The 27,767-nt window shown below is 37.9% G+C and overlaps 3 protein-coding genes across 5 annotated transcripts; 2 read left to right on the plus strand and 1 right to left on the minus strand.

The window, feature by feature from the left end:
- The first annotated feature begins 14,505 nt into the window (after positions 1-14,505).
- CLC-E (chloride channel E) lies at positions 14,506-17,976 on the plus strand. The gene is made up of 7 exons (XM_079015373.1): positions 14,506-14,986; positions 15,063-15,447; positions 15,568-15,768; positions 15,852-16,318; positions 16,401-17,029; positions 17,116-17,187; positions 17,550-17,976. Exons 1-6 carry the CDS (start codon positions 14,609-14,611, stop codon positions 17,174-17,176), a joined length of 2,121 nt encoding a protein of 706 aa, XP_078871499.1. The 5' UTR covers positions 14,506-14,608; the 3' UTR covers positions 17,177-17,187; positions 17,550-17,976.
- A 1,749-nt stretch (positions 17,977-19,725) lies between these two features.
- LOC145068486 (protein FAR1-RELATED SEQUENCE 9-like) lies at positions 19,726-22,185 on the plus strand. 2 transcript variants are annotated; one of them, XM_079015457.1, is made up of 3 exons: positions 19,726-19,874; positions 20,056-21,758; positions 21,864-22,185. In XM_079015457.1, exons 2-3 carry the CDS (start codon positions 20,280-20,282, stop codon positions 22,029-22,031), a joined length of 1,647 nt encoding a protein of 548 aa, XP_078871583.1. In that variant the 5' UTR covers positions 19,726-19,874; positions 20,056-20,279; the 3' UTR covers positions 22,032-22,185. The 2 variants fall into 2 exon arrangements, with proteins under 2 accessions (XP_078871583.1, XP_078871584.1); XM_079015458.1 differs by having other exon boundaries at positions 19,730-19,874; positions 20,245-21,758.
- Positions 22,186-23,793: 1,608 nt separating this feature from the next.
- Positions 23,794-27,058, minus strand: LOC145066323 (protein FAR1-RELATED SEQUENCE 5-like). 2 transcript variants are annotated; one of them, XM_079013550.1, is made up of 3 exons: positions 26,702-27,058; positions 24,329-26,610; positions 23,794-24,139 (listed from the first exon to the last, which is right to left on the minus strand). In XM_079013550.1, the coding sequence occupies exons 2-3, from the start codon at positions 26,507-26,509 to the stop codon at positions 23,966-23,968; spliced, it is 2,355 nt and encodes a 784-aa protein (XP_078869676.1). In that variant the 5' UTR covers positions 26,510-26,610; positions 26,702-27,058; the 3' UTR covers positions 23,794-23,965. The 2 variants fall into 2 exon arrangements, with proteins under 2 accessions (XP_078869676.1, XP_078869677.1); XM_079013551.1 differs by having other exon boundaries at positions 24,329-27,058.
- Between the last annotated feature and the right edge of the window lie 709 nt (positions 27,059-27,767).

Genomic DNA, 27,767 nt, shown 5'->3' on the forward strand with positions numbered 1-27,767 from the left:
AATGATTTTCCCCAGGAAATCGATTAGTAACACTTTATATAACATTATTAACAACAAACAATTATACTGTGTTGGGAGGCATAGTAGTAACAGAACTAAGAAAATATCTAACATCGTTATCATCAAGAATTTGCATACCTATATTTGATCTAGGACATTAAAAAGATAGACGGATTCGATTAGTGTGTAACATGTACTTGGAAACAACCAACATAACTAACCCAACGAAGTTGATATCATTGTTTATATCTACACCAAAGCATGTGTAATCCGGAACAAGATATTGCATACATCCATCGATACGTTGCTATTGCCCTCCACTAGAAACTAGAACTCGAAAGAAACCCGTATACGTACTTATTCCAGAACGTTTATGGAAAGTATCGAACACACAAATGTATTGCATATTTGGAAGAAAAATGTAGAAAAACCCTAATTCTAGCTCTCCGGAGCGTACGACCGTTCTGGACTTCAGTCCGGAATACACCTTTCAATCTGGAAGATACGAAGTGTCAGATTTCAGACCTCATCCCCACCAACCGGTACCCACTCTGGAACAATATCATAAATACTTCGGAATATCGTATTACGTATCACACATCCGGAACAAAACTCTGTGCTCTGGAATATGGTATTCCGGATCAAGTTGTTATTTTCAAAAAATATATATACTAGATTATGACCCGCGTAAAACTCGGGGGAACATATAAAAATGTACATATAAAGGTATAAGAAAATGAAGATAAAATAACAGAAACAGACTTAGCATTATTGGTATCATTGAAATGTCTGAAGAAAAAACAATGAAACACTTGAATATATATAATCGTTGAAGGACCACTTTGTAAACAAAACTTTTTGTATTAGTTAGGTGACCTCCCTCGTCATATATGAGTACCTTCAATCATTTTTCACTTGTGACGCAAGAAACAAAAAACATATAACTGAAAATGAGTGAAGATGGACCTACACAAGTATAATCCAACATTTGATAATTATTGTAATTGACTTTTGTTAATGGCCGTAACAAAATAAAAAACTATGGGGAATTTCCTCCGCTGAAAACGAAATGATATTCTTTTGCTAAATAAACCATTTAGCTGACGACGACCACGGGTATTGTTGTCCACTTAAATTAAGCAGCAAGATCTACAGACAACCTCTAAATGGTTCAATTTTAGTTGCACTAGAACGTGTTCCCCACTTCCCGATATACCCTGGTTATCAAGAACTTCCAAAGAACTCCTTCCTTTAGATGAGTAAACAATTATTAAGGAGGAAGTCAGATTTAGAAATGGGTGCATATGTTGTATCCCAGGTCGGATGTATTTTAATCACGCAGAGGGGACAACATATGGCTAACTAAGATAGAGGGTTATAGAAATAGTAGGGTGCATATGCTGTGTTCCAGGTCGGATCTTCCGATCACGCAGAGGAGACAGCATATGGCTAACATATAGGAATAATTTCATAGATAAAGAAGATGCATAGAAATAGAGTTGTATATGTTGCATTCCAGGTCGGATCTCTTCCAATCACGCAGAGGAAGCAACATATGACTGACAGATAGAAAGCAAGAAAATAATTTCCTACAGACCTACTTTATCAGAACCCCCCAGTCGCCCTATCAGAACCAAAATTAAGGACATAAGTCTGTACATCAAGGAAAATTTGAACCATTGTTCTAGATGCGTATTAATTTAGTGTATCATGTAGGTTCTCGTGTTTATCTCACTGCTCAATCTACCCGAGCGTCGTATGGTCAGTCCAAACAAACCTATCTAAATCCACACTGTCAAATCCTTCGTACCTACCAACACATTGAACACAGAGTCTAGACAATTCAAATTCAGTCCTTTACACGTGTTTTAGACTGCCCGTTATCACATTCTTGATATCACTTCCCAATAATAACTACTAACGAAAAACTATTTAGAAAATGAAAAATTGTCTTTAAAACGAATCAGAGTAAGATAAACTCATGAGTATAGAGAAGAAAACGCAAACCATAATTCACCGATTGAATTTCCAATCAGAAGGTCTGAGAACAGCACGTATAATCTCAGAACAAATCCAAAAATTCTTTATGTCGTTAAGCACAAACCCCATATGATCCCTTCCTTTCTTCCTTTCCCGCAAAGACACATACTCTCAAACAATGTTCTGAGTGTTGTACAGTTGAGAGATGCCTCCATATCATGTGCCTGGGACAGTCACTACCAACAAACCGAAGTCTGATGATATTCCTCCATAGCTGCTCCGACACAAAGCGGGATCAGTTGGTCTTTGGAACCCAATCCATTTTGAAACTGGGTCGACCTTTGTCATCAATGCAAGGTACTCTCTCCCATGACATATCCTGCTTATCACAAACAGAAGATGTAGAAATATTAGAAATGTTAGAAGATTTGGGAGATTGAGCCTTCAGAACCCATTTGTAGTTGGGTTTAACCCATTTCTTTTTCGATCTGATGGGTGGCTCAGTACTTGCTTTTGATCTTGATGTCGGCTGATGAGATGACTTTGACCTAACCGGTATTTGTTTCATTGGAGCATCTCTTGGATTGGGCTTCTTGGCCGGCATTCCCTTCTTGCCTTTGGGATTCGGATTCTTGGCCTTGTGGGTTTGATTCTTGGCCTTCTATGCGTTCCAGTCACCATTGTCTGAATGTGACCTGGAAGGGTTTCTTTTGAAGTATCTCCCACTTGGCGCGTTTTGCCATCCTTGTGCGTAGTAGGGAACGTATGCGCGATTAGGACAATTTCTGGCAATGTGTCCAGGTGTTCCACAGTGAAAACATGTCTTTTTCTTCACTGTAAACTTATTTCTTCCTGCCCCTGGTGGCGTATCCTTGCCTTGTCTCTCATTGATCACACATGCACACTTGTAACAAGCACTCTGTTGCTCTGGAATTGGTGGCCTGTATTTCTCAACGGCAGGTTTGTTAGGAGTAACAAAATTTGAAGCAACAGATTCTGAGTTCAATGAGTAATTGGTTTGTTCAGTAGTCTTCTCCTTGTTCTCATCTTCTACTACTTTACCTGCACATGAAGTAGAAACATTAGTATTTTCAACCTGAATACCTCCTGACACAAATCCAGCTGGTTTGCCATAATGAAGATGTGCCTCCTGTTAATTTCTTCGTGTGTCATAGGAATGGATGTGTAGTTATGATTGAAAGGTGGATGAACACTATCATACCCTAGACCTTTGTTTTGATTATCTTTGAATTTTAATTGGGCTTCAAATAAGGACTCGACTGTATGACTTGACGCAGTATAATTTTTGAAACTAACATTTGTTTTTCCACACTTTATTTTCAAAGTGTCAAGTTCTTTAGTTACAGCAGCAAGTTGTCTCTTAATATAGTCATAATTTTCACACTTGTTGTTATACTCTTCCTGAAGCTTCCTAAAGTCTTTGGTTTTTGCTTCTAATTCAGCCTTCAGGGGTTTCTGTCCTTTCCTAAGTTAATATCCTTCGTATTTTAGGTCCTCGACTTCCCTTTTTAGCAAATCATTATGTTCACGAAGAAGTTTAATCATAGCTTCACATGATTGAGAGCATAAAACTTCATTGACCGGAATGTTTGCAGAACTCATTGTTTTTCCACATTTCAAAGCATCAAGCTCTTCAATTACATCAGCAATACTAAGATAATTGAGATCTTTTGTCTTCTTGATGACAGCTATTTTCATATCCCATGATTTCGGAAGTGAATTCAGTAGCTTTTTGTTTATCTCAGATTTAGTCAAGAAGATCCCAGTTGTCTTCATCTCAGTAGTAAGTGTAGTAAAACACTGCAACTGAGCTTCCAGGGTTTCTCCAGGGATATAATTGAACATGTTGAAGTTTTGTCTTAACATCTCCTGACGATTCTCTTTCATGTCTTCAAATCCCTTGTTGACCTCAAAAGCTATTAAAAGCACAACTCGAAGCTAAAATAAAACTTAAACGTCAAACTAAAATTTAAAAATTCCCTTTGACTATAAACCTGAAAAGTCAAACTTTTAAAATCAAACTTAAAAGTCAAACAGAAATGCTAAATTTGAAATTTTAAAAATTAAACGAAAAAGTCAAAGGTCAAACCTGAAAGTCAAAGTCACTTTTTTAAGTTAAAAGTCAAAAATTAAAAACTATTATTTTTATTATTTATTTATTTATTTATTTATTTAATTATTATTATTATTATTATTATTATTTATTATTATTATTATTATTATTATTATTATTATTATTATTATTATTATTATTATTATTATTTATTTTGGAAGAAAAAGGAATTTAAAAATAAAAGAAATTGAGTTTTTGGGTTAAAAGTGTAAAAAATGTGAAACTTGGTTGCAGCAGCGAAGCCTTTTAAATTAAGTCGTGAATGATTTGTACAAGTTGTTAGCTAGTTGGGTTGGTAAGACGCTGAAGTGAGGAATCAGAGGTCGGGGGTTCGATCCTCTGCAGCCCCAAATCCGCCCCCATTTTTTTATTGAACGATGCGAAGACTGCTGATTAGCCTAAGCCACCAAGTCGTCCAAGCCGATCCGAACACGATCCGACCGAGCCGCAAACTCCAGCCGCAAACCTCCGGCGGCCGTAAACTCCGGGAAACCCTAGCCGTAAACGCCACCGCCGCTGGCCGTAAACCCTTCAAAGGTCGTAAACTCTTCACAGATTACGTGAAAAATAGTGTTTTTCACCTTTTTTTGCTCCAAAACTCAATTAAAAACTCGTTTTTATCAAAAACGCGAAGAACAACCCCCCCCCCCCCCTAATTTTCAGAGCTCTATCCAAAAACGCAAAAAAAATTTGAAAATAAGATCAAATAAGCTCCAGATCTGACAAAATTGACTGATACAATCCTTGCTCTAATACCAATTGTAAGTCCCCAATCTGGTTGTGTATCAATCAAATCCGTTTGATGGTGCGGAATCTCAATCAAAGGAGAAGAAGAATATGATGAATCTTGTATGTATTGATATGAATGAAGATCCGGATACAAGATTCACGCACACACTAACACACACTATCTTTTCTCTCTCTAAAACACCTTCAAATACACACACATAAGCTCCTCTATTCTCTTCTCACGTTCATCAATCCCTACTCCTCACCCCTAACACCTATATATATACAAGGGGAACATGGGTCGGAGAACATGGGTCGTAAATGAGTTTACGGCCGTAAACACTAACCTGTTTACGGTCATTTACATAAAAATACATTTTCCTAGAAAAGTAAAGTATAAACCATAATATTGACCCAACACTCAATAAGAAGATTCAAACCAGTTAAACGAAAGAATAAGGTTGTGCAAGGTTCTTACTATACTTCTTGGCCTGCCCAGACAACACAAGTTAACAAAAAAACCCACTAATTAACCAATATTAATCAATCTAAACATTTTCCAATAAAATTTATCGATGTAATCTATTTACATGGTATACTAAAACTTTGTCTTTTCTTTTATATTGAGTCTAAAAGATGTTTTATTTTATAATATTAAAAAACGATTGGTGAATAACTTATTTCTGAGAGCCTAATTTTTATTTTTATAAAAAGATGTTTTTTTTACAATAAATCAAAACACATATCACCACTCGGTTTTGCGGAGTTGTAGAATATATGTGGATCACTCACTAGTATAAGGGTTTGAATTCCATCTCCAAATCCAGGAAGGGATCACATGGGTAAAACATTATAGACATTGACTGGAGTAAATCTTACATTTACAAGCCGGTAGGCCACAAAAAAATCATTGACTAAATGCACACACACACACACACACACACACACACACATATATATATATATATATATATATATATATATATATATATCGACATATACAAATTCACTACCTAGTGGACATATCTTCCAAATCGAAACAATGGATGAGAGGTAGTGATGTTGCTATATCCATCCTTTTGCTCTCCAGGTACCTATAACTTAAAAAATCAAAATCAACAATACAAATTATATGTAACATTCGGGATTTTAGGTATATTAATTTAATCTTTTTATTTTGAGTTTTGTGAAGGGACTCGGCGAGTTGGTGCGTAGACTCGCCGAGTTGAGACACGGGTTTTCACCCGGATTGATGCCCGGACTCGGCGAGTCGCCTTGGTGGACTCGGCGAGTCTGCGCTGTTTAATGAAACCCTAATTTCTCGGGTTTGAGGCCTATTTAAAGAGCCTTATGGCCGTCATTTGCGCTCATTAGTCCCCAGAGTGAAACCCTAGAGCAATTGAGTGATTCAAGTGAGGAAAGGAGCCATTGTTGATTCTTGGGGTTGTTGTCTAGCAAGGGAAGAGGAGATCTAGCCAAGAGGAAGCAAGAGAGGGGTGGATTCTTGAAGAACTAAGGTCCAGGACATCACATCTGAGGTACCATTCGAATCCTTCTTTGTTATTGTGATGTTCATATAGATTTAGGGTTTTTGAACCCATTTGTGGCTAGATCTAGCATCCTCATGGTCCCTTGGCGAGTTATGGCTCTGAATCTGGACCCATAGAGGTCCAGAGCACCTCCTTGCCCAAGATTTATGTGCATCCATTGAGGTTTTGGATTGGGATCAATGTATTTGAGGCTAAAACTCCATTAATGAGCTATTTGATGCTTAATGAGCACCAAGACTCGGACTTTACGTGGTCAATAAGCTTAAGGGGACTGGATCTATGAGTTACTAGAGTGGATCTGACCTTAGAAGGTCGTTTGAGGTTGTGCATGGAATGCACTCGCCGAGTCCAATCCCAGACTCGGCGAGTTGGTGCGGGTTGATCAGAGATTTCAGACCAGGGACTGAGTAACCGAGTCGGGTGAGTAACTCGGTGAGTCGGAAGAGATTCAGAGGGATCGGGTTCCCGTCGGGACTCGGCGAGTCCAAACCAGACTCGGTGAATCGGGTCAACCGTTGACCGTTGACCAGGGTTGACTAGTTTGACTTTATAGTATTAGTCAGCCAGAGTCAAGGTGGTATTAAGTAGATTTATGCTTGTGTTGTAGGAGGACGATAGCTCGGGAGATCGAGCACTAGTAGTTACGAGATTTACGAGTTACCGAGATACGCGAGGTGAGTCTTCTCACTATACGTTACCTAGAGTGGTATTATATGTTGACCAGAGAGTCTTATGTGTTATGTATGAGATTATGTGCTATGTGTTATATGTGTGTGGTATGATGCTATAGACCGGATCGGAGGGTCCAACGATACAGACCGGGTCGGAGGGTCCAACGAGCTATGACCGGGCCGGAGGGTCCAACGAGTTATGATCGGGCCGGAGGGTCCAATGAGCTACATGACTGGAGGGTCCCGCTGAGACACATCGACCACGGGGTCGTATTATAGCCTCGAGTGGCGTATGTGTTGTATGCGGTATTTTGGGGAACTCACTAAGCTTCGTGCTTACAGTGTTTTATGTTATGTGCTTCAGGTTTCTCAGGTTCACGGGACGGCACCGGCTCGATTGTACACACCAGAGGAAGTGCTTGTTTGAGGATCCTGGTTTATCAATTGATTGAACAAAAGAGTCATGTATTGTAATTTAAACAAAATGGGATTTCTATGAAAAGTATTAAAGAGATAAGAAATTTTAAATGAAAATTTTGTTTTGAAAATTTCGGTGTTACAAGTTGGTATCAGAGCCTTGGTTTGAGGGATTCGGATGCACCTTCGGGTAAATCTGGACTCAAGCTGAGGAAGTAAGAAAAGTTTTCAAAAGAAATGAATTTCTAAAAGTGAATAAGAGTTCAAAGAGAAAGCGAGAAAGAGTAGTGTGTACAATCAGCCAGAGCCCGAACGGTGATTTCCCAAATTACCCTTACTTTTGTGTTATGAGATATTTCTGATGCATTTTTTTGAGATATTATGCATGCTAGAGACAGGCTAGGTATTTCATATCTTAGGACTAGAGTGGCCTGATTTGTGATGCCTTAGCCTAGGATTTGTTGTTATATGTGTTATGCTTTTGAGGATGTGATGAGTGAGAGTATCCAGTTAGAACCCATGAGGGGTAGAGTTGCAGAGTTCGGTGGTACTTTCGAGGATGAGCCGAGAAAGTGGAGTTATCACCCAGAGTGAGTTCTATGTATTCTTCGATGCTCGAATGCTGCTTGCTTTGTGCTTTGTGGAACTCTCGATGATGGGAGTCAGCTACCAAGTGAATATGACGATATTCAGGAGGTAGATGTTGGCATCATTAGGAGCTCTTCAGCAGCTGATAGCGAAGAAGTAGGAGGACCAAGGAAGAGCCTAGGGAGTAACCTTAGCTAGATGAGTACGCAGGCGAAGTAGAGCATTTCACTGAGGCGTGGGCACACATGGAGGAATTAGTGGGCGAGAAGGTTGAACAGTTACTTAGGAGCTCTGGGATGGTCCGTGTGGAAAGTATGGGTAGATGTGGCAGGTAGTATGGGCCCGTACTACCGAAAGCAGAGGACCCATACTCGGTACAGGGATTATTCTGAAGGTTCTAAGTAGCAGATTGAAGAGTGATGTCATGCTCCGAGTACCATACATCGTAGCAGATTGAGGAGTGATGTTATCATTCGAGTACCATACATCATAGCAGATTGAGGAATGATGTCATGGTTCGAGTACCATACATCGTAGCAGATTGAGGAGTGATGTTATGGTTCGAGTACCATACATCATAGCAGATTAATGAGTGAGGTCATGGTTCGAGTACCATACATCGTAGCAGATTGAAGAGTGATGTTATGGTACGAGTACCATACATCATAGCAGATTGAGGAGTGATGTCATGGTTCGGGTACCATACGTCGGAGCAGATTGAGGAGAGATGTCAGGGGCTGAGTACCATGGTTCTTAGCAATTGATGCTTGTGATTCTCCGGTTATCCGATCAGGATTGATTGGTGGGGTATGGATGCGGTGGGGTTTTAGGCCTGAGGGCCATGATTGAGTTCGAAAAGGCATCCCTTGAGAGGGAGGTCGAGAGCATTTCAAAGTACCTTGGTAAGATGCCAGGGGTAGTCGCAAGACTCCGGGATTAGTAGAGAAGGCATTTATGGAGGATTGCGGTCTGAGTGACCAATCAGCCGATGGAGGAGATGTCACCTTCTGTGACTTGTTGGGTGCTATTTACGTTTCCTTTAGGAAGTAGGAGAAGTGTGAGATTTCGGTTTTGGGGTTTAGGAGTAAAACCCTGCGGAATGACATTTATGTCGATGTTCCACCAGAGTATCAAGTGGCATGTTCGCCGCGAGGTAAGGATATATCATGAGCATGTAGTCGGTTGGGACTGAGGTGGTCAAGGACCATGTTGCACCCTATCTGAGTATAGTAGGGCGTGTGGTAGCGATATCAGTGGGCAATCCAGATGAGTATATCAGGGCGGCAGCTCTTCTGTCTATGATGATTATTAAGTATGGGAGTGAAGTCTCTGTTCTTGTGATGATTCAGGTGATGGAACTTGAGTTGAGAAATCGAGGTTGAGGAGTACGCTGATTTATTGTTTCAGTCTAAGAGTCAGTGATATTACTGGACAGTTGAGGTGATCGGTATTAGGATGGTATGAGACTTTGAACGACTAGGGTCAGTCGTGATGAGAAGTTCCTGAGGATTTCTTCTGAGATTCAGAGTATTTGAGGTTGCTTGATCTCTTTAAAGGAGATTATCGGACGTTGCATAGCACTTCCTAAGGGCGGGTGTGATATTGCTAGTGGAAACAGTCTGTGGGATGGTGTGTGCGTCAATTGGTGATGGTTCGAACCCTAAGTGGGGGAGAACCGGGTATTTTATTAAGGGAACCAAATATTTGTGCAAGAGAGGTTAGGGTTTGGATACAGGAATCTGCAGCTCGAATTCATGAGGCCAGGGTCATTGATGATCAAGGAAAGGAGCAGAGCGAGTTAATGCATGTGGTATGTGTCTGAGAAAGGATGGATGTCTCCTCGGCAGTTGGCAAATGGTCGGGAGTTTGGTGTTGGCCAGGGCCGTTTCAAAGGGAAGACTCGTAATGATGGTATGGGTGGTTGAGAACTTCTGGATAGAAGATTATCGAGCAGTCAATTCCCGGGCCGGTATGTGTATTCTTGCTTGGAGTTGAGCAATAGGGGAAAATGGTTTCGGAGGATCACCAGCGTGTTCTGAAGCATTAGCGCTTTCGTTGTATTCCAATTGAGTGTTTGGATGCACTGATGTTGCGCATTGAGTAAAATAAAGAATTATTTATGGAGTTTAGGGGATCTCCGCAAAGGTAAGTATTTTCGTTATAACGGTTGCCGCCAGAGACTGTGATGCATATGTGGGGCAAGTGTGTGTGGCTATCTATGATAGTCTATGGGCATGAGTGAGTGGTCATAGTGTGGCGTTGGGATGAGAATGAGAGTATGGGGTGAAGCTATAGGGAGCCGTAGTATCCAGTTTTCAGTTGGTGTTGTGATGCTACGGGGAGCCGTAGTACTCACAAGTCAGAGAGAGGGAGTCGTGGTACTACGAGGAGCCGTAGTACTCACTTGACAGTTGGTGTTGTGATGCTACGGGGAGCCGTAGTACTCACTAGTCAGAGGTTGTCGTGTTATTGCGGGGAGCCGTAATACTCACTAGACGGCAAGAGAGTGTGATGTTGGAGTGTTCGCCGATCAGTGTATGATGCAGAAGAGTTTTAGGCTTGAGTAGCCTTAGTATAGAGTTTTTGGAGCCTGATGGTTGAACCAAAGGCGGAGCTGGGGGTCAGAGTTGAGTCGATCCTCGGTTGGATTGTATTTTTTTCATATGAGGAAAAAAGAATTTCGTGACTTGTGAGTCACTGGGTCGGGTTAGTGGTCTCGGGGAGGAAGCTAGTGAGATATTTTGGATCATGTTATAGGTGATCTTTGGAGGTTCAGCTATGGAGTCAAAAGTTGACATGGTGCTCAGTATCGAAGTGGGATATGAGAAATGAGCTAGAGTTTATCATGGTGATGTCTGAGGACACTTCAGAGCGAGCAGACGATTCAAACGCTCGAGGACATGCTTCGGGCATGTGTATTAGATTTCGGAGTGGGTTGGGACTCGTATTTACTATTGGCTGAGTTTTTCCTATACAACAGCCATCAATCGAGCATTGGTATGCCACCTTTTGAGTTGTTGTATAGAAGGAGGTGTCGGACCCCCAGTTGCTAGGGAGAGGTAGTGCATGGACCCGAGAGTCCTTGCGAGCAGATTCAGAGCATGTGCAACACATGGAGTAGCGGTTACCCTTCGAGGGATAGTGTAGAGTGGGATGTGAGCACCGTGGCACTTGTCTGAAGTGGCAAGGTTGACAAGTAGATTTCCTTGGGTAAGGAAAGAGAAAGGTATGTAACTCCGGGAGGGAGTGTTGGTTCACGGAAGTGAAAGTAGTAGTGAAAATGGATGATTAAGAGTATGGTGGTTGAACACTGTGTCTGTGCCAGTGGTATGGAGGCACATCCAGATTGGGTGTCTGTTGAGGTTGCAGAAGAATCTTCGGTGGCTTAGAACCAGAGGAGTTTGTAAGAGATGCAATTATAGAGCCTTGGAGTTAAGTATGGTTGTGAACAGGAGGTTATGTATATAGTGGTAATTCATCCTGGGGATGTCTGATGGTATCGTCAGTGTGTCGGGTTTTTCCAACCTGAGGATGTAGAGCAGGCTCAGCACGTATACGCGATTTTGAGGAGAGCTCATGGGAGTTGCTCAGGAGCTGCATGGTGTGTCATCCTGTCAGCACGGAAGGAAAAGAGTTGGATTCCAAAGGGAAGCGGGATAAGTCCCAGCAGTCGGTACCGGGTCAGGACCCGGTGGTTCAGGGTGATATCTAGCTTGGTAAGGGTTTAATGATTGTTGTGATTCGGAGTGATGAATGTATCATCGGGTGATCTTTGGCTAATAAGGGTTGCAATCAGAGACAGAATCTGGTGGCCAGCTTGAAGCGATTGTCGCGACTCTGTGAGAAGGAGTCAGAATTTATAGGGGTTTTAGTAACAGTGTTTGGAGGAATCTGAGTCGGTTGATTCCAGCAGATGCGTTGTGGGAATGGTATTTGGAATTGTGTGTTGCAGCAGGCTTCGAGGACGAAGCCTAATTTAAGTGGGGGAGAATTGTAACATCTGGGATTTCAGGTATATTAATTTAATCTTTTTATTTTGAGTTTTGTGAAGGGACTCGGCGAGTTGGTGCGTAGACTCGCCGAGTTGAGACACGGGTTTTCACCCGGATTGATGCCCGGACTCGGCGAGTCTGCGCTGTTTAATGAAACCCTAATTTCTCGGGTTTGAGGCCTATTTAAAGGGCCTTATGGTCGTCATTTGCGCTCATTAGTCCCCAGAGTGAAACCCTAGAGCAATTGAGTGATTCAAGTGAGGAAAGGAGCCATTGTTGATTCTTGGGGTTGTTGTCTAGCAAGGGAAGAGGAGATCTAGCCAAGAGGAAGCAAGAGAGGGGTGGATTCTTGAAGAACTAAGGTCCAGGACATCACATCTGAGGTACCATTCGAATCCTTCTTTGTTATTGTGATGTTCATATAGATTTAGGGTTTTTGAACCCATTTGTGGCTAGATCTAGCATCCTTATGGTCCCTTGGCGAGTTATGGCTCTGAATATGGACCCATAGAGGTCCAGAGCACCTCCTTGCCCAAGCTTTATGTGCATCCATGGAGGTTTTGGATTGGGATCAATGTATTTGAGGCTAAAACTCCATTAATGAGCTATTTGATGCTTAATGAGCACCAAGACTCGGACTTTACGTGGTCAATAAGCTTAAGGGGACTGGATCTATGAGTTACTAGAGTGGATCTGACCTTAGAAGGTCGTTTGAGGTTGTGCATGGAATGCACTCGCCGAGTTGGTGCGGGTTAATCAGAGATTTCAGACCAGGGACTGAGTAACCGAGTCGGGTGAGTAACTCGGTGAGTCGGAAGAGATTCAGAGGGATCGGGTTCCCGTCGGGACTCGGCGAGTCCAAACCAGACTCAGTGAGTCGGGTCAACCGTTGACCGTTGACCAGGGTTGACTAGTTTGACTTTATAGTATTAGTCAGCCAGAGTCAAGGTGGTATTAAGTAGATTTATGCTTGTGTTATAGGAGGACGATAGCTCGGGAGATCGAGCACTAGTAGTTACGAGATTTACGAGTTACCGAGATACGCGAGGTGAGTCTTCTCACTATACGTTACCTAGAGTGGTATTATATGTTGAGCTACGGGACTGGAGGGTCCTGCTGAGACACATTGACCAGGGGGTCGTATTATAGCCTTGAGTGGCGTATGTGTTGTATGCGGTATTTTGGGGAACTCACTAAGTTTCGTGCTTACAGTGTTTTGTGTTATGTGCTTCAGGTTTCTCAGGTTCACGGGACGGCACCGGCTCGATTGTACACACCAGAGGAAGCGCTTGTTTGAGGATCCTGGTTTATCAATTGATTGAACAAAAGAGTCATGTATTGTAATTTAAACAAAATGGGATTTCTATGAAAAGTATTAAAGAGATAAGAAATTTTAAATGAAAATTTTGTTTTGAAAATTTCGGTGTTACATTATAAGAACAAAAATCGAAACAGATCCATAAAACGTAACCATTATGGATTTAAACTTAAATCGAAATGTTTATAGATTGGAACCTCATAAATGAAACTGAATAAAAGAAACATATTCTAAAACGTACCCAAAATCGATCTAAACTATGAACAAATTAAAATAGAATCCAACAAAATTTATCTATATATCATTCCTCCTTCTTCCATGATGATCAAATACAAGACTAATACACATAGATTGGAGCCCACATATATTCTATTTCTTCTTCCCTTTATTTTCTTCTCCACTACAAAACTTAGGATAAATAAATCATATAAAGAAAATGAAGGAGAGAACAAGGGGTATTGGTAATGAGGGGTGGGGCGGAGTATTTTTTTATTTTATTTTTGCTGAGATTTAATTGTCATTAATAGAATTCCTAATTTAATTCATTTTATTTTTGGCGAGATTTAATTATCATTAGTAGAATTCCTAATTTAATCCATCTTATTCTTGGTGAGATTTAATTGTCATTAATAAAATTCCTAATTTGAAATGTAATATATATTTTATAAAATTTGTGGACAAAAATAAATGGGTAGACAAAGATGATGTCAGCAAATAATCCGAGGGTAGAAAATATAGGATTGAAATCCAATCAATGACTATGATTTCTTCGGTATAGAATGAAAGGTTCTCTTTTAATAATATTTAGAGATTAGAGATGAGATTTAATTATCATTAATAGAATTCCTAATTTAAATCATTTTATTTTTGGCGAGATTTAATTATCATTAGTAGAATTCCTAATTTAATTCATCTTATTTTTGGTGAGATTTAATTATCATTAATAAAATTCTTAATTTGAAATTTAATATATATAAAATTAAAGATTCTCTTTTTATATAGAATTAAATGTTTTCTTTAGAGATTAATTATTTTTATTAAAATGGTTGTTTATAATGTTTAAATTACTCCATTTTCCAAAGAAAATGCTATTAGTTACTATATAGAACTTAAATATAATAAGATGACAGAAATCGTATCCGTTAAGGCCGAAAGACGTGGTGGTCGTTTGCAGTTTGCAGAGAGTTAGAGTTGTACGAAAAACCAAACATTCTCTTGCATTTTGGATTATGCGGACTGTAATTCCAATTGCTAATGCTCGTAATCTTCTTCATCAAGCGTCGTATAACAATCACACTTCATCATCACTCTCATCCCCAGTCTTTCGCCTCGCTGCTGGTAGCCTTCAGCGCAATGTTCATCATGCTTTATGTTTCCACCCCCGGCCTCTATCCATTTTTTGGATCGTCAGAGCTGACAAACCCCAAAGAATACAATCGGCTCGAGCTACTAAGGATGATCAATTGCCATTGGAGCGTGGAGGTCAGAAAGATTTGGGTGGAGTGGGGGCGGAAGAAGCTACCCTTTTAGGAGAAAACAGTGGCATTATCTCCGCCTGTTTTGTTGGTCTCCTCACTGGCCTCTGTGTTGTTCTCTTCAACAATGCGGTATGCGATTTCCCCTTGTAATTCTTGTAATTTTGCATCAAAATGTCACAATCTGCTAATGAGTAATTTGTATTAGGTGCACGAAATCCGTGATATTTGCTGGGACGGAATCCCATCTCGAGGTGCTTCATGGTTAAGAGAGTTGCCACATGAGAAAATGTGGATGCGAATAATACTGATCCCCACTTGTGGAGGATTAATCGTTAGCTTGTTGAACATTTTTCAAACTACCTTTTTAGATGAAGGAGATTCAGCAGATAGGTTAAAAGCTGTTATGAAACCGATACTGAAAGGGGTAGCAGCTGCTGTAACACTTGGAACTGGGAATTCTCTTGGCCCTGAAGGTCCAAGTGTTGAGATTGGCGCATCAGTGGCTAAAGGAATCGGTTCATTGTTTGATAGAAATGCTCAAAGAAAACTTTCTCTTAAAGCTGCAGGATCAGCTGCTGGAATTTCATCTGGTTAATTCTACTTTCTTTTCTTCTGTGAGATCTAATTTCCAATATCGATCATGTTCATGTTCTCTATTGATTACTTACACAAGAACATGTTTTCTTGCGATTTGTGGGATTTGATTTCAGGGTTCAACGCTGCTGTTGCTGGATGCTTTTTTGCTGTTGAATCAGTGTTATGGCCATCACCTGCTGAGTCATCATTATCACTCACCAATACAACATCAACAGTTATTCTCAGTGCTGTGATAGCCTCTGTAGTATCAGAAATCGGCCTTGGATCTGAACCTGCATTCACTGTTCCAGATTATGATTTCCGTTCAGCAACCGGTATTTGTTCAAAGTTACAATTTTACCCTTCTAGGTAATCCCAAGTCCCAACTCTAACATCTTCTTCAACCTTTTTGTTTCAGAACTTCCATTATACCTTCTATTAGGTATCTTCTGTGGGCTTGTATCTTTAAGCTTTTCTTCATGCACATCATGGATGATGATGACAACAAACAAGATTCAAAACACCTTCTCCATACCAAAACCAGTTTTCCCAATACTTGGTGGCTTTACAGTTGGGCTCATAGCCTTGTTGTATCCAGAAATTCTCTATTGGGGTTTTGAAAATGTTGATACCCTTTTAGAGACTCGACCTTTTGTGAAAGGTCTTTCAGTTGATCTTTTATTACAACTAATAGCAGTTAAAATAGTAGCAACATCTTTTTGTAGAGCATGTGGATTAGTAGGAGGATATTATGCTCCATCTCTTTTCATTGGTGCAGCTACTGGAATGGCATATGGGAAAATATTCGGTTCTTTCATTCCTCAGTTTAACTCAATCTTTCATATATCAGGCATGGAGGTTGCATCACCACAAGCATATGGCCTTGTAATATATATTGCTTTTATTACTTTACAAAAAGATAATAATAATGATGATAATAATAATATTAATAGGGAAATTTTTGTAGGTTGGGATGGCTGCTACACTTGCAGGGGTGTGTCAAGTGCCACTTACTTCAGTGTTGCTTTTATTTGAGCTTACACATGATTATCGAATAGTGTTGCCACTTTTGGGAGCTGTAGGGTTATCTTCATGGATAACATCAAGGTCTTTAAAGAAAAAGGATGATAGTGAAAATGATTTTTCAAAAAAGAAAGAAAATGAAAACTATAATAAGTTTGAGACAAAAGAGCTTCTTGTATCAGAAGCCATGAGAAGAGAGTATGTGAGTGTGGTAATGAGCACCATGTTAATGGAAGTAGTGGCTTTGATGCTTGAAAATAACCAATCTTGTGTTCTCATAGTTGATGATGATAACCTCTTGATAGGTTTACTCACTCTTGAAAACATACAAGACTTTTGTAAATTATCACAACAAACTAACAAAATACCTCAGGAACTGATTGTGTCTGAACTATGTTCACTGAAGAATGACATGTGTAGATTCCCACAAACTGTAACACCTGAGATGAGTTTATACTCAGCTGAAGTGATTATGAATATGTATGGTGTAACTCACTTGCCAGTTATTTCAGAAGACCAGAAAGCCTTCCCAGTTGGAATCTTAGATAGAGAATCTATCAGTTTAGCTTGCAGGTTTCCCAAAAAATTTCATCTCATGTGATTATTGTCAAAAAATAAAAGTAAAAGATTCATATAAATTGTCGTTCTAAATGGTGTAGGGCTTTGGAAACAAGAGAACACCTTGTCTGGTTTTCCACACTCAACAACACTACAACTTGATTTAGACAGAGGTACGTGGTGTACTAGTATTATAGTATTTTACTATTAATATAGTACAATACTGTAATACTAGCAGTACTAGTAGTATATTTTTGTACTACTAGTACTATAATACTGGCCGTGCAGTATTGTACTATACTATAGTACAATACTGTACAGTTAACTAGTAAAGTACTGATACTCATGTTAATGGGACAAAGGTTGCAATAAAAATGTGATACAAGGAACATAACAGGTTGTACTATGTTAATAGGAAAAAAAAAAACTATCAGTCCTATAAAGCTGACTCTACAATTGTGTGTGGTATTTTATGTATTCTTCTATTGGTTTTTTGCAATAATGAATTTTGTTGGTGTACAAATGTAACTTTTAGGGGCATGCCAATGTGAGGAAACTTGAAGGGGAAAATGAAAGATGTTAATAGAGAAATCGGTTGGGTGTAGTTTTTTACAACATTGAAGTTGCCGTGTTTATCCAAAAGAAATTGTAAAAAGAAAAAGTTGGGTTGCGAGGACAATTTAAAGATATGCTTAAAAAACTAGAAATCGAAAAATATACAAAGATTAGATTAGAAAAGTTAAGAGATCAAGGGATAAGGTATGGCCTTACAGGTATATGGGATTCTTGGTGTATGTAATGTGTATGTGTGTATATAGCATTTGTTATTGTTTCAAATGTGGTAAAGGAATAAGAATACTCTCAAGTTGTTTTAGATAATTAAGCAGAGACATGATGGTGATGTGTTCCAATATTTATTATGAAATTTTGATAAATATGAATTCACAGGTTTTATATATGAATTATGAGCTTGAATATTTGTTATGCGTGTATAATTAAGTTGACATGTTTAGTGGGAACGGATGTCATAATCTCCTAGGTTCATCATTATTCAGATAAAACCAAATTATTCGATTGGATAATTTGAGTTGGGCTATATGGTTTATATGTTTGGATTTTTGTATTGGTTTGATTGTTATTGGTTAGAACAGAATAGACCAAAAAAATGAATGCAGTTATTTCTTTACTATATATATTTGTAACTGTTTATTAATTTATCGAGAGTTCCTAATGCTTTTATTTTGTCCTAGTTGATTTTGATTCGACAGTAGAAGTATATTGATTTTCCCCAATAATTTAATATTATTTTCTGTAAGTACTTTTAAATTATATGAAAGTCTTGTCCAATTTCCTATTAAAAAATCTTTAGTGAATTTTTAGAGTTCACTATGATCGTATGAGATTAAATAGTTTGTGGATTTGAACTTCACAATTAAAGAAAAAGCTTATCCAAGACAACCGAGCTGTGAAAAAGAAAAAGCTTATCATATATTGTGGAAGCTTTTTCCAAAAGAACTTTTTCTTAAAGAATTATAAATTTACAAGCTCTCTCCTAAAGCCTTTTCAATCATTTTGGTGGAGGCATTCTTCAAACAGCTCTTACATAGCCAACTTATATAAACAATAAAACTATAGCAAATCAAAATTATGGTTCCATAAAAAGTTAATGTGAAAAAACTCTGAAGATTTCTTAAGCTTTTAGATTGATTAATTTGAGATTAGGTGACATGAAATAGCTTAAAAAATAAGTTTTCCTGCTGTGGATTCATTTACAAAAGAACTTGGTCAGTCAGTCATCATTAATTTAATAACTTATTTGACAAAAAAAATGTATAATCACTGGGAATATAAGGGATATATGTGGTTACCGAAGATATAAGAGAATGATCCAATATTTTCATATTTAGCCAAATAACAACTATATCTCAAAATTTGCATTTTCGATTAAACAAATTTAGTATTGGATTAGCTTTATATCAAATAAATATAAAATTTTAATAAAATAAATAAAAATAAAAAGTCATTTGGAGCTCATATGTCGGATTTCAAACTAATGATGACAAAGTAAAAAATGCATATCGAAATTTTAAGAACATGGTCGAAATCCAATAACGATTTTGAAATTTTCAAAAGGATGTTTTAAATCCAAAATATCAAGAAAGTAATTCGTTATTTACTAAATCTAACAAAAAAAAATATTAAAGAATCATACCACAAGTTGAAGCAGAATACAATATAACTGCATAAAAATGCCACTGAATTAAAAATCCGATAATAACAAACATTTCATATCTAAAGGGGTAAAGAAAAAACAAAATTACAAGTTTTTAGGTGTAAATGAGAGAAAAATCAATATATATCATCCAAAATGTGAAAATGCCTGATTTTGAAATTGATGGTTTTTTAATAACAAATGACAATTTATATTAATTTTTCATAATAATATGGTAATTTTTGTCATTGTCATTACATGATAACTTTTTCATGTAATGAATAATACTTCGAATTTTCGAAATTAATTTATGGATTATCATTAGTCATCACTACAAAAAAATATATGTAAAACTATTTAACAAAGCAAACGAATTTTGGAAAAATATCATTTTAGGGTTTAGGATAAAATGACTATTTTATGACAAAGTTAAAAGAGATATTCTATTTTGGTCATTTCTTGATCATCCTCATAAAAATTGTTACTCAAATTTGCAAAAAGCCTGTAGCTTGGGGTTTATGACTTTATGTTAACTTTAACCATAATAGGGCAAGAGATTTGTCACTCCCAAATCCCAATCCCTACTGACAGGTGTCGCCGACGAATTTCCTGCTCGAGTCACAGACGTCCGTTCTACTCATCCGGGAGGTGATTACACTTCTTTCTCGATTCCTCAATTCGTATACTTCATTATTTGATATAATACTTCTGTTAAAGGTGTTCAATGTTGCCTTTTGGTTTCAATTTTCCACAATATGTTCATCCGAAACCCTACTGTGAAACATTCATCGTTGTGTTGAAGCCGATAGCTGCTTCTTTGTATTTTCAGGAGAGAAGCAAATGGGGAGATGCCAGAGACGATGCTTTCCGTGTATCGTGTTTGTTTCCTTTGTTTTTCTCTGGACCGAGTGAATCAGATTGCATATGAGAGAGAGAGAGATGGAATTAGATCGAGAACAAAAAGAGAAAAGGGTTTTGTCGAATTAATAAATTCTTAAAAGGTTTTTCTCTATTCCAGGCTTGATCCTACATCCGGATTCCGGCGATCGACAGATGAGTATACGGAGGGGTCTTGGGAGTGATGGTGATCAGCATGTTATTGATTATCTGAAGCGAATGCAAACAGAGAATCCCAGTTTCTTCTATTCAATTCAATGCGATGATGAGCAATCTAATCGGAGTATCTTTTGGGTTGATTCATCGTTCAGGATGAATTACAGTTATTTTGGTGATACTGTTAGATTAAACACTTCATACGTAGCCCATCAGTTTAGGGTTCCATTGATCTCCATAACTGGGCTCAATCACCATGGTCAACCAGTTCTATTCGGTTGTGGATTGCTTCATTATGAATCCGATTCTTCTTACATTTGGCTACTCCACAATTGGCTCCATGCAATGTCAGAAAACCACCCTGTCTCCATCACAACCGAACCCAATCATCACATTCAGATGGCTGTTTCACAGGTTTTGCCCCAAACCCATCATCGATTCTGTAAATGGAGCATATTTAGAGAAACCCAACAGAAACTCTCTCATATTTATCAAACACGACCTTCATTCGATAAAGATTTTGGGAATTGCATTCATGAAACAGAGAAAGTAGAAGAGTTTGAATCTTGTTGGCAATCTCTTCTTAAAAAATACTCCCTGATAAACAACGAATGGCTTCAATCAATCTACAATGCACGTCATCAATGGGTTCCTGTTTACCTCCAAGACACATTTTTTGGAGAATTATACACAAAAATCCCCGAACAAACCCTAAATTTGTTCTTTGATGGTTACATGGACCCCACAACATCAATACAATCTGTAATCAAACAATACGAAGCTGCAATATCATATTGGAATGAGATGGAATTAAAAGCAGATTTTGAAACAACAAACACAATGCCACTTCTTAAAACCCCATCTCCCATGGAAAAACAAGCTGCCAATCTTTACACCAGAAGGGCATTTTTGAAATTTCAAGAGGAACTAGTCGAGACCCTTGCAAACCCTGCAACTAAGCTTGAAGATAACGGAGCTTTCACAACATTTCAAGTGGCTAAGTTTGGGGAAGAACAGAAACATCAGAAAGGGTATATTGTGAGGTTTAATTCATTTGAAATGAAAGCTAATTGCAGTTGCCATATGTTTGAGTTTTCAGGCATTATTTGTCGACATGTTTTATCGGTTTTTAGAGCAAAAAATGTCCTTACACTTCCTTCTCAGTATATTTTGAAGAGGTGGACAAGGGATGCTAAGAGAGGTGGTGAAATTGTAGTATATGGTCAAGAATTACCAAATGATCCTTGTTGTAATTCTTTGAATGCAAGATATAATAGTTTAAGGCATGAAGCTATAAAGTATGTGGAAGAAGGAGCTAAGTCTATATCTGTTTATAATGTGGCATTGGAAGCTTTACAAGTGGCTTCAAAGAAAGTTTCTGCTTCAAAGAGACAAAGTTTGTTGATGAACAATGGTGTGGTGTTAAATGGAGAGATGGATCTTGGTAATGGAAGTCAAGAAATGGCGTATCAATCTAGAGTAAGTAACTTGTATCTTGTAGTTACAATTTTTATTTGTGTGTATATGTAGCTTAAGAGATTAAGTCATCATGTAGATCCATGAAGTGTGTTTTGGTGTTTTTAGGGTGAGAAGGAAAAGAAAATTCGGGAATTGAGTGCTGAGCTGGAGGATACAAATAAAAAATGTGAAGTATATCGTGCAAATCTATTGGCTGTTTTGAAAGATATGGAGGAACAGAAGCTGAAGCTCTCAGTTAAAGTGCAGAATGCAAGGCTAAGCTTAAAAGAATGAGTTGCTTTCATCAGTTTTTGGCCAAAAGCATGTTTGCTTTGATCTTTTTAACCTCCACCAAAAGTGAAACCCATGTACATCAAATCAAGCCACATATTAGTTGAAATATTTGTTGCAATAAAGAAATTCGGAAGGAAATCTTGTTTTTCATCAATTGCCTTTTTTTCTTTGCCATAAGAATATCGTCTTTGGATCAAGGGACGTGAAACTAGATTGTTGGTTCTAAAAAGACCGAAGAAAGTGAAAAGAAAAATTTGGATTGGGGTTTAGGGATTAGGATTTATATTTTGCTTGATATGATAGTTGGGTAGCACGTTGTGATTCCAACCAGTAGCTTCAAATAAATTCTTGTGCAATAAACATGTAAGTTCTTACATTGTTTGATGACATGACACAACCGCCTACTAAAAACTTTAAACTAAAAGCCGATACAAAATATATGTGGATAATGAAAAAACATAAGACTTGCTTATCTCATGTGTGCCAATAAAAAAATCATTCATAACTGACAAAATAACATTATTGGATGCAAATGAGTTTCCAATAAGAAAACTAAGATGAATGGAAAGAAACGGCTTGTAACCAAGGGATTTATAAAGGCTCAGTGGTATCGACCATGAAGAAATTTTTTCACTTGTTGCTATGTTAAAGTCGGTAAGGTTTTTATTTGACATATCTACATATTATGACTATGAATATGACAAATGGATGTCAAAACAGTCTTACTTAATGGGAACTAATTAGAGGATATGTACATAACACAACTTGATTGTTTTTTCTTTTTTTTCAATCCAAAGAATCCTAACAAGATATATAAGCTTTAAAAATACATTTAAGGATTTAAGCAAGCTTCTTAGAGTTGGAATCTTCTATTTGATGAGAAGAAAAAAGACTTTGGGTTTCACAAAAATGAAGATAAGCCATTTGGATACAAGAAGTTTATTGTATTCCCTTATATTGTATTTGGACAACATATTTACTCATCGAAAAAAAAAAAAAAAAAAAAAAAAAACATCACACCCTTGCAGAAAGTCAAGTATTGTCTAGGAAGATGTTTCTCTATGAAATATGTACGGAGAATATATATATATATATATATAGGTCAAAATGACTAACTGGACTTGGTTAAAGTATGTACATAGATACAATCTTGAAATGGTTTTCAATGAATAAATACATGTGAGGACAATAAATGATGAATATATTCAATACTCCTTGGTTTCTTTATCTATTATGTTAGACCTTATATGTCACATGTTTAACTTTATTTACCGTATTTTTAACTCGTTTATTTTATCTACTTTATATATTACACTAATTATTCAAATACAAAACATATATTTATTTTTACAAATAAAATAGAGCGTGTGTGAAACCCCCATGGAAGACAATGTTGCAGATCCTCATAACGAATCTTCTCTCAGGTTATACACTATGGACATGCATATGATAGGAATGAGATTTCTATCTTAGTGGGAGTAGTATGAGTTGATTGATAAAATCCAAATTGTAACATGATGAGTGATGACATATGTTTTGATTTAAAAAGTTAAATGCATATGTATGAATAGCCTTAATTTGTCATAGGAATCACAAAGGAATTTGAAAGGTATTGTGAAATATTGTTTGATATCCCAAGAGATGGATGATGGATATGGTAAACGATTAAAATCACTTCTCATCTCATTTTCTTCCATGTTTATTATCTCAAGTGTCACATATTGCATAACAAAACAAAAGAAAAAGAAAAAGAATTGAGATGGGAAGGCTGAAAATGGATGGAATAATCATAATAATAATGATAAGGAAACTATACATATATGTTGGGCATGGGCAATTGGGCATCATCAAAGAATACTCTTTCAGCCAAGAAAACAGCTACAGCTATAGCTATAATAAGAGAAAAAGAAGAAACTTTACTTTGTTTTGTTTACTTACAAGCAATCTTTCATACTATACTTTATGATCTGGACTTTAAGTGATAGCTGTTGTTTATGGTCTTCAATGTCTCTCAAAACTGAAACCAAGTTGCTCCTATAAACTTCACACTTTCTCCTACCTGAATCCACCTCTTGCTTAAGTTCTTCAATCTTCCTATCCATCTCATCCTACACAACAAACAATCATATAACTTACTAATCTTATTTATCTCAATACCATCTGTCCTCTTTAATATCCAGCAGAAATTAAATGCAAAATAAAGATTTTAGTTAAAACAAAAAGAAGAGTAAAGAAGAAAACTTGTTTGCAGTATCATAAGATTTGTAATACAAAAAGCTATATATAAAGAAACTAACCTCTGATAAATTCTGATCCAAATGTCCACAATGATTACCAATATCCATTTTTGTCAGTGTCCCATTGCTTCTAGAATCTTCCCTGCTACGCCCATTAACCATAAAACCTGTTCCTTCATTTTTTGCTGACATGGCAACTTTCCTTGCAGCCTCTTCCAAAGCAACCATGGCCACATTATATGTATCAACAGATTCAGCCCCTTCTTCCACAAATTTAAAAGCTTCATGCCGAAGGGTATTATACCTCACAGTATGTGACTCCAAATAACCAGAAAACGCATCATTACCTCTTTCTTCAAGTATCACACTACTCTTTGCATTTATTGTCCATCTTTTCAAAATATAACATGAAGGAAGTGTAAGAACATTTGTCACTCTAAAAACAGCCAAAACATGTCTGCATAAAAGACCCGAAAATTCAAACATACAGCAACTACAAGTAGCTCTCATTTCAAGAACATTGAAGTTGACACTGTAAGATTTGTTGTCTTCACCAAATTTTGAAACTTGATATGTTGTCACCTCACCGTTGTCTTCAACTTTGGATGCCATTAAAGTAAGTGTCCCGATTAATTCCTCTTGAAATCTCATGAAGATTTTTCTTGTGTAGAGTTCGGATGCTTGTTTTTCCATTGGAGATGGAGTTCTTAAAAGAGGGAGGGAGTTCATTGTGTCATAATCCGCTTTCACTTCCTTCTCATTTCGGCTTTCCAATGCTTTTTCGTATAACTTTATGAATTGATTTAGAGTTGTTGATGCGTTTATATACCCATCAAAATAAGAATTCATGCTATCACTTCTTTGGGTTATAGACATTTCTGCAAAGAAAGTGTCACGTAAATAGACAGGAACCCATTGTTTACGTGAGGTGTAGATTGCTTGAAGCCAATCGTGATCACTAAGATCATATTTATCAACAAGTGACAACCAACAAGCTTCAAATTCATCAACTGAATCGGTTAAATTCACGGATTTATGGAAATCCGCTTCGAAATTTGGGTATTTGAGAAACACGTGAGATAACTTTTCCTGGCATTTCTTGAAGATGTGCCATTTGCAGAAACGGTGACGAGTGTCAGGAAAAACTTGCATGATGGCTGATCGAATGACTGTATCATGATCTGTGGTGATTGATACTGGGAGGCGGGAGGACATGGCTGAAACCCATGTTTTGAAAAGCCAAACGAATGAGGATTCGGATTCGTTTATGAGAAAAGCACAGCCGAATAACACGGGTTGACCATGATGATTGATTCCAGTGAAAGGTGCAAAGGGTAAACGATACCTGTTTGATCTGTAGGTGGTGTCAAATGTGACTGTATCCCCAAAGTGAGTGTAGTTGGATCTTGCTTTTGTGTCAGCCCAGAAGAGATTACCTGTTGACTGTTCTTCATCCCCCTGGACAGCATAGAAGAATGATGGATTTTCTGCTTGCATCTGCTTGAGATAATCAAGGAGAAGCTGTATGTCTCCTTCTAAACTTCTTTGCCTGTTGTTCCTCATGTAGTTTCTACAATCTACCTCTGTGAATCCGACTTTACTGATGCCACCATACTCTTTGATCAAGGCTGACATGATTCTCCGGGGACCCATTCCAGCAGCCTGAAGAGTATCAATCAGAGTTTTAGCAGGACCAGAGATTTGGCGATGGGATCTCAGGCAGTGGACTTGGTCCGGTGGAACTAATTCATGGTTATGCTCTTTCACAAACGTTGACACAATCCATTTCCCTGAATCCTGAATCTTCACAGACATTGATGCTTTGCAACCTACTCTGGTGACAGTTCTAGGTCGTTTAATCTCTCTATCTTTGGTTCGTTTCTCATTTAGGTTGCGAAATCCTTCTTTTGCACAAACAAAGGATCTCTGTATGATGGCTCCATCTTTCCTGGACCTACGGGAGGAGCTAACACGGGTGCTGAACCCTACACGACGAGCATATGAGTTATAGAAACCCTTGGCAGCTTCTTCAGATTCGAATTCCATCCCCTCAAAAGGCTCGAGATCCAGGTCGCGTTGAGGAACGTAAGTTGAAGTATCGAAGAAGAGACTCCCACTGCTGGTTCCGACCATGGCGGCGGTGGGAGAATCATCAGTCATCTCTTCATCGTCGATAATCGCTACTGAATCATCTCCACCGCCTCCTAGTCCTATGTCGAATTCGATCACCTCGTTTTCCATGTCCAATTCCAATCCAGGTCCAATTCGAAACGGATGAAGCTTGAATGACGTAATATAAGTATTTCAGTAGGAATTGAGGTCTTCGAATGAGAATTTGTAGTCTATGTCAAAGCATAAACAATAAAAGTCATGACATAAACCAAGGTTCCATGAGAGGATCAAGTTGGAGGAGCGAACAAGGGAATAACTTACCACCATCATTGATACGCTGCATTGAACAGCTTCATGTGCCTGACTATTATAAATACATGTATAGAAAAAGCTGGGATTGAACAATAACAAGGAGGAATCGGAGAGCTTTGTTCCAGTATTAGGGTTTCTTATAATATGATTAGATGAAAGAGAACGTTCGATTAGTATTGAGTATTGCTATTAACAAGCAGGTCTATCAATATGAGAGGGGAAACGAAGAGTGGAATCGCATTTGGAATCGGTGGTTGCGGATCTCCTCCTCTTCTTCCTTGTTTCTGGCTTTCTGCTCCTCCTGCGTTTTTACTCTTGAGGTTCGGTGCTTTAGGATCTATTTTGGCTTTAAATTTTTCACTTTCTTGTTGTCCCAAAAGGAAAGAAAGAAACAAAATATATGTTTTATTTTTTGGAAACTGAAGTATTGAACCTTTTTTACATATTATTTAGTTCATAAAGTTTCAACGAGTTACACTAGTTTCTTCAACTAAAAATATATATTCTTTTAGTAACTCCTAAATGGTCTAAAAACTTCACTATTGATATGAAATAGAAAAACATTGATCATCGTTAAAATCACATTATCCATGCGTGTTAAGACATTTAGGCACTACTAATATTTTCGACATGTTAAACTGTGAGACCGATGTTTGAAAACTTTTACTTCAATCACTTAGATTTTATCTCACTGATTACAAACCTAAAATCATGAGTTATACTCGGTTACTCACCTCGCCACGTCCCTTAAACTCACCAAAATCTCTTGAAAACTTCACCACCTTCTCCTTCCACACAAACAATGGTGTGTGCAACATGAACAACTATTGTTGTGGTTTATGCAAAGAAGAGTGATGAACAAGGAGAAGAAGAAAGATGCAGTAGGATGGCAGTCTTACATTGGTCGTGGTATGTTGTGTCACATACAACGATCCCTCACGATCATTGCACAACAAGAGAAGGGTAGCGATGTGGACAGTCCTGGTGGCCTTGCCACCTGGCCACGAAGCCCTCTCGTGCCTGGTATACCTAAGGGCCTGAGTAAGTAGCACATATGTGTATGTTATAATCAAAA

Source organism: Lactuca serriola, chromosome 8 (genome assembly GCF_051521515.1).
Source record: "Lactuca serriola cultivar US96UC23 chromosome 8, Lser_US96UC23_V15, whole genome shotgun sequence".
Lineage (NCBI taxonomy): Eukaryota > Viridiplantae > Streptophyta > Magnoliopsida > Asterales > Asteraceae > Lactuca > Lactuca serriola.

What these genes read in the sequence shown, in the direction of transcription:
- LOC145066323 (XM_079013550.1), bottom strand. Translation starts at nt 26,509, where the DNA reads ATGGAAAACGAGGTGATCGAATTCGACATAGGACTAGGAGGCGGTGGA. An exon ending in TGGATCAGAATTTATCAGAG is followed by an intron (nt 24,140 to 24,328) that starts GTTAGTTTCTTT and finishes TTTGTTGTGTAG; the next exon opens with GATGAGATGGATAGGAAGAT.
- LOC145068486 (XM_079015457.1), top strand. Translation starts at nt 20,280, where the DNA reads ATGAGTATACGGAGGGGTCTTGGGAGTGATGGTGATCAGCATGTTATT. An exon ending in AAATGGCGTATCAATCTAGA is followed by an intron (nt 21,759 to 21,863) that starts GTAAGTAACTTG and finishes TGGTGTTTTTAG; the next exon opens with GGTGAGAAGGAAAAGAAAAT.
- CLC-E (XM_079015373.1), top strand. Translation starts at nt 14,609, where the DNA reads ATGCGGACTGTAATTCCAATTGCTAATGCTCGTAATCTTCTTCATCAA. An exon ending in TTGTTCTCTTCAACAATGCG is followed by an intron (nt 14,987 to 15,062) that starts GTATGCGATTTC and finishes AATTTGTATTAG; the next exon opens with GTGCACGAAATCCGTGATAT. An exon ending in CACCACAAGCATATGGCCTT is followed by an intron (nt 16,319 to 16,400) that starts GTAATATATATT and finishes AAATTTTTGTAG; the next exon opens with GTTGGGATGGCTGCTACACT.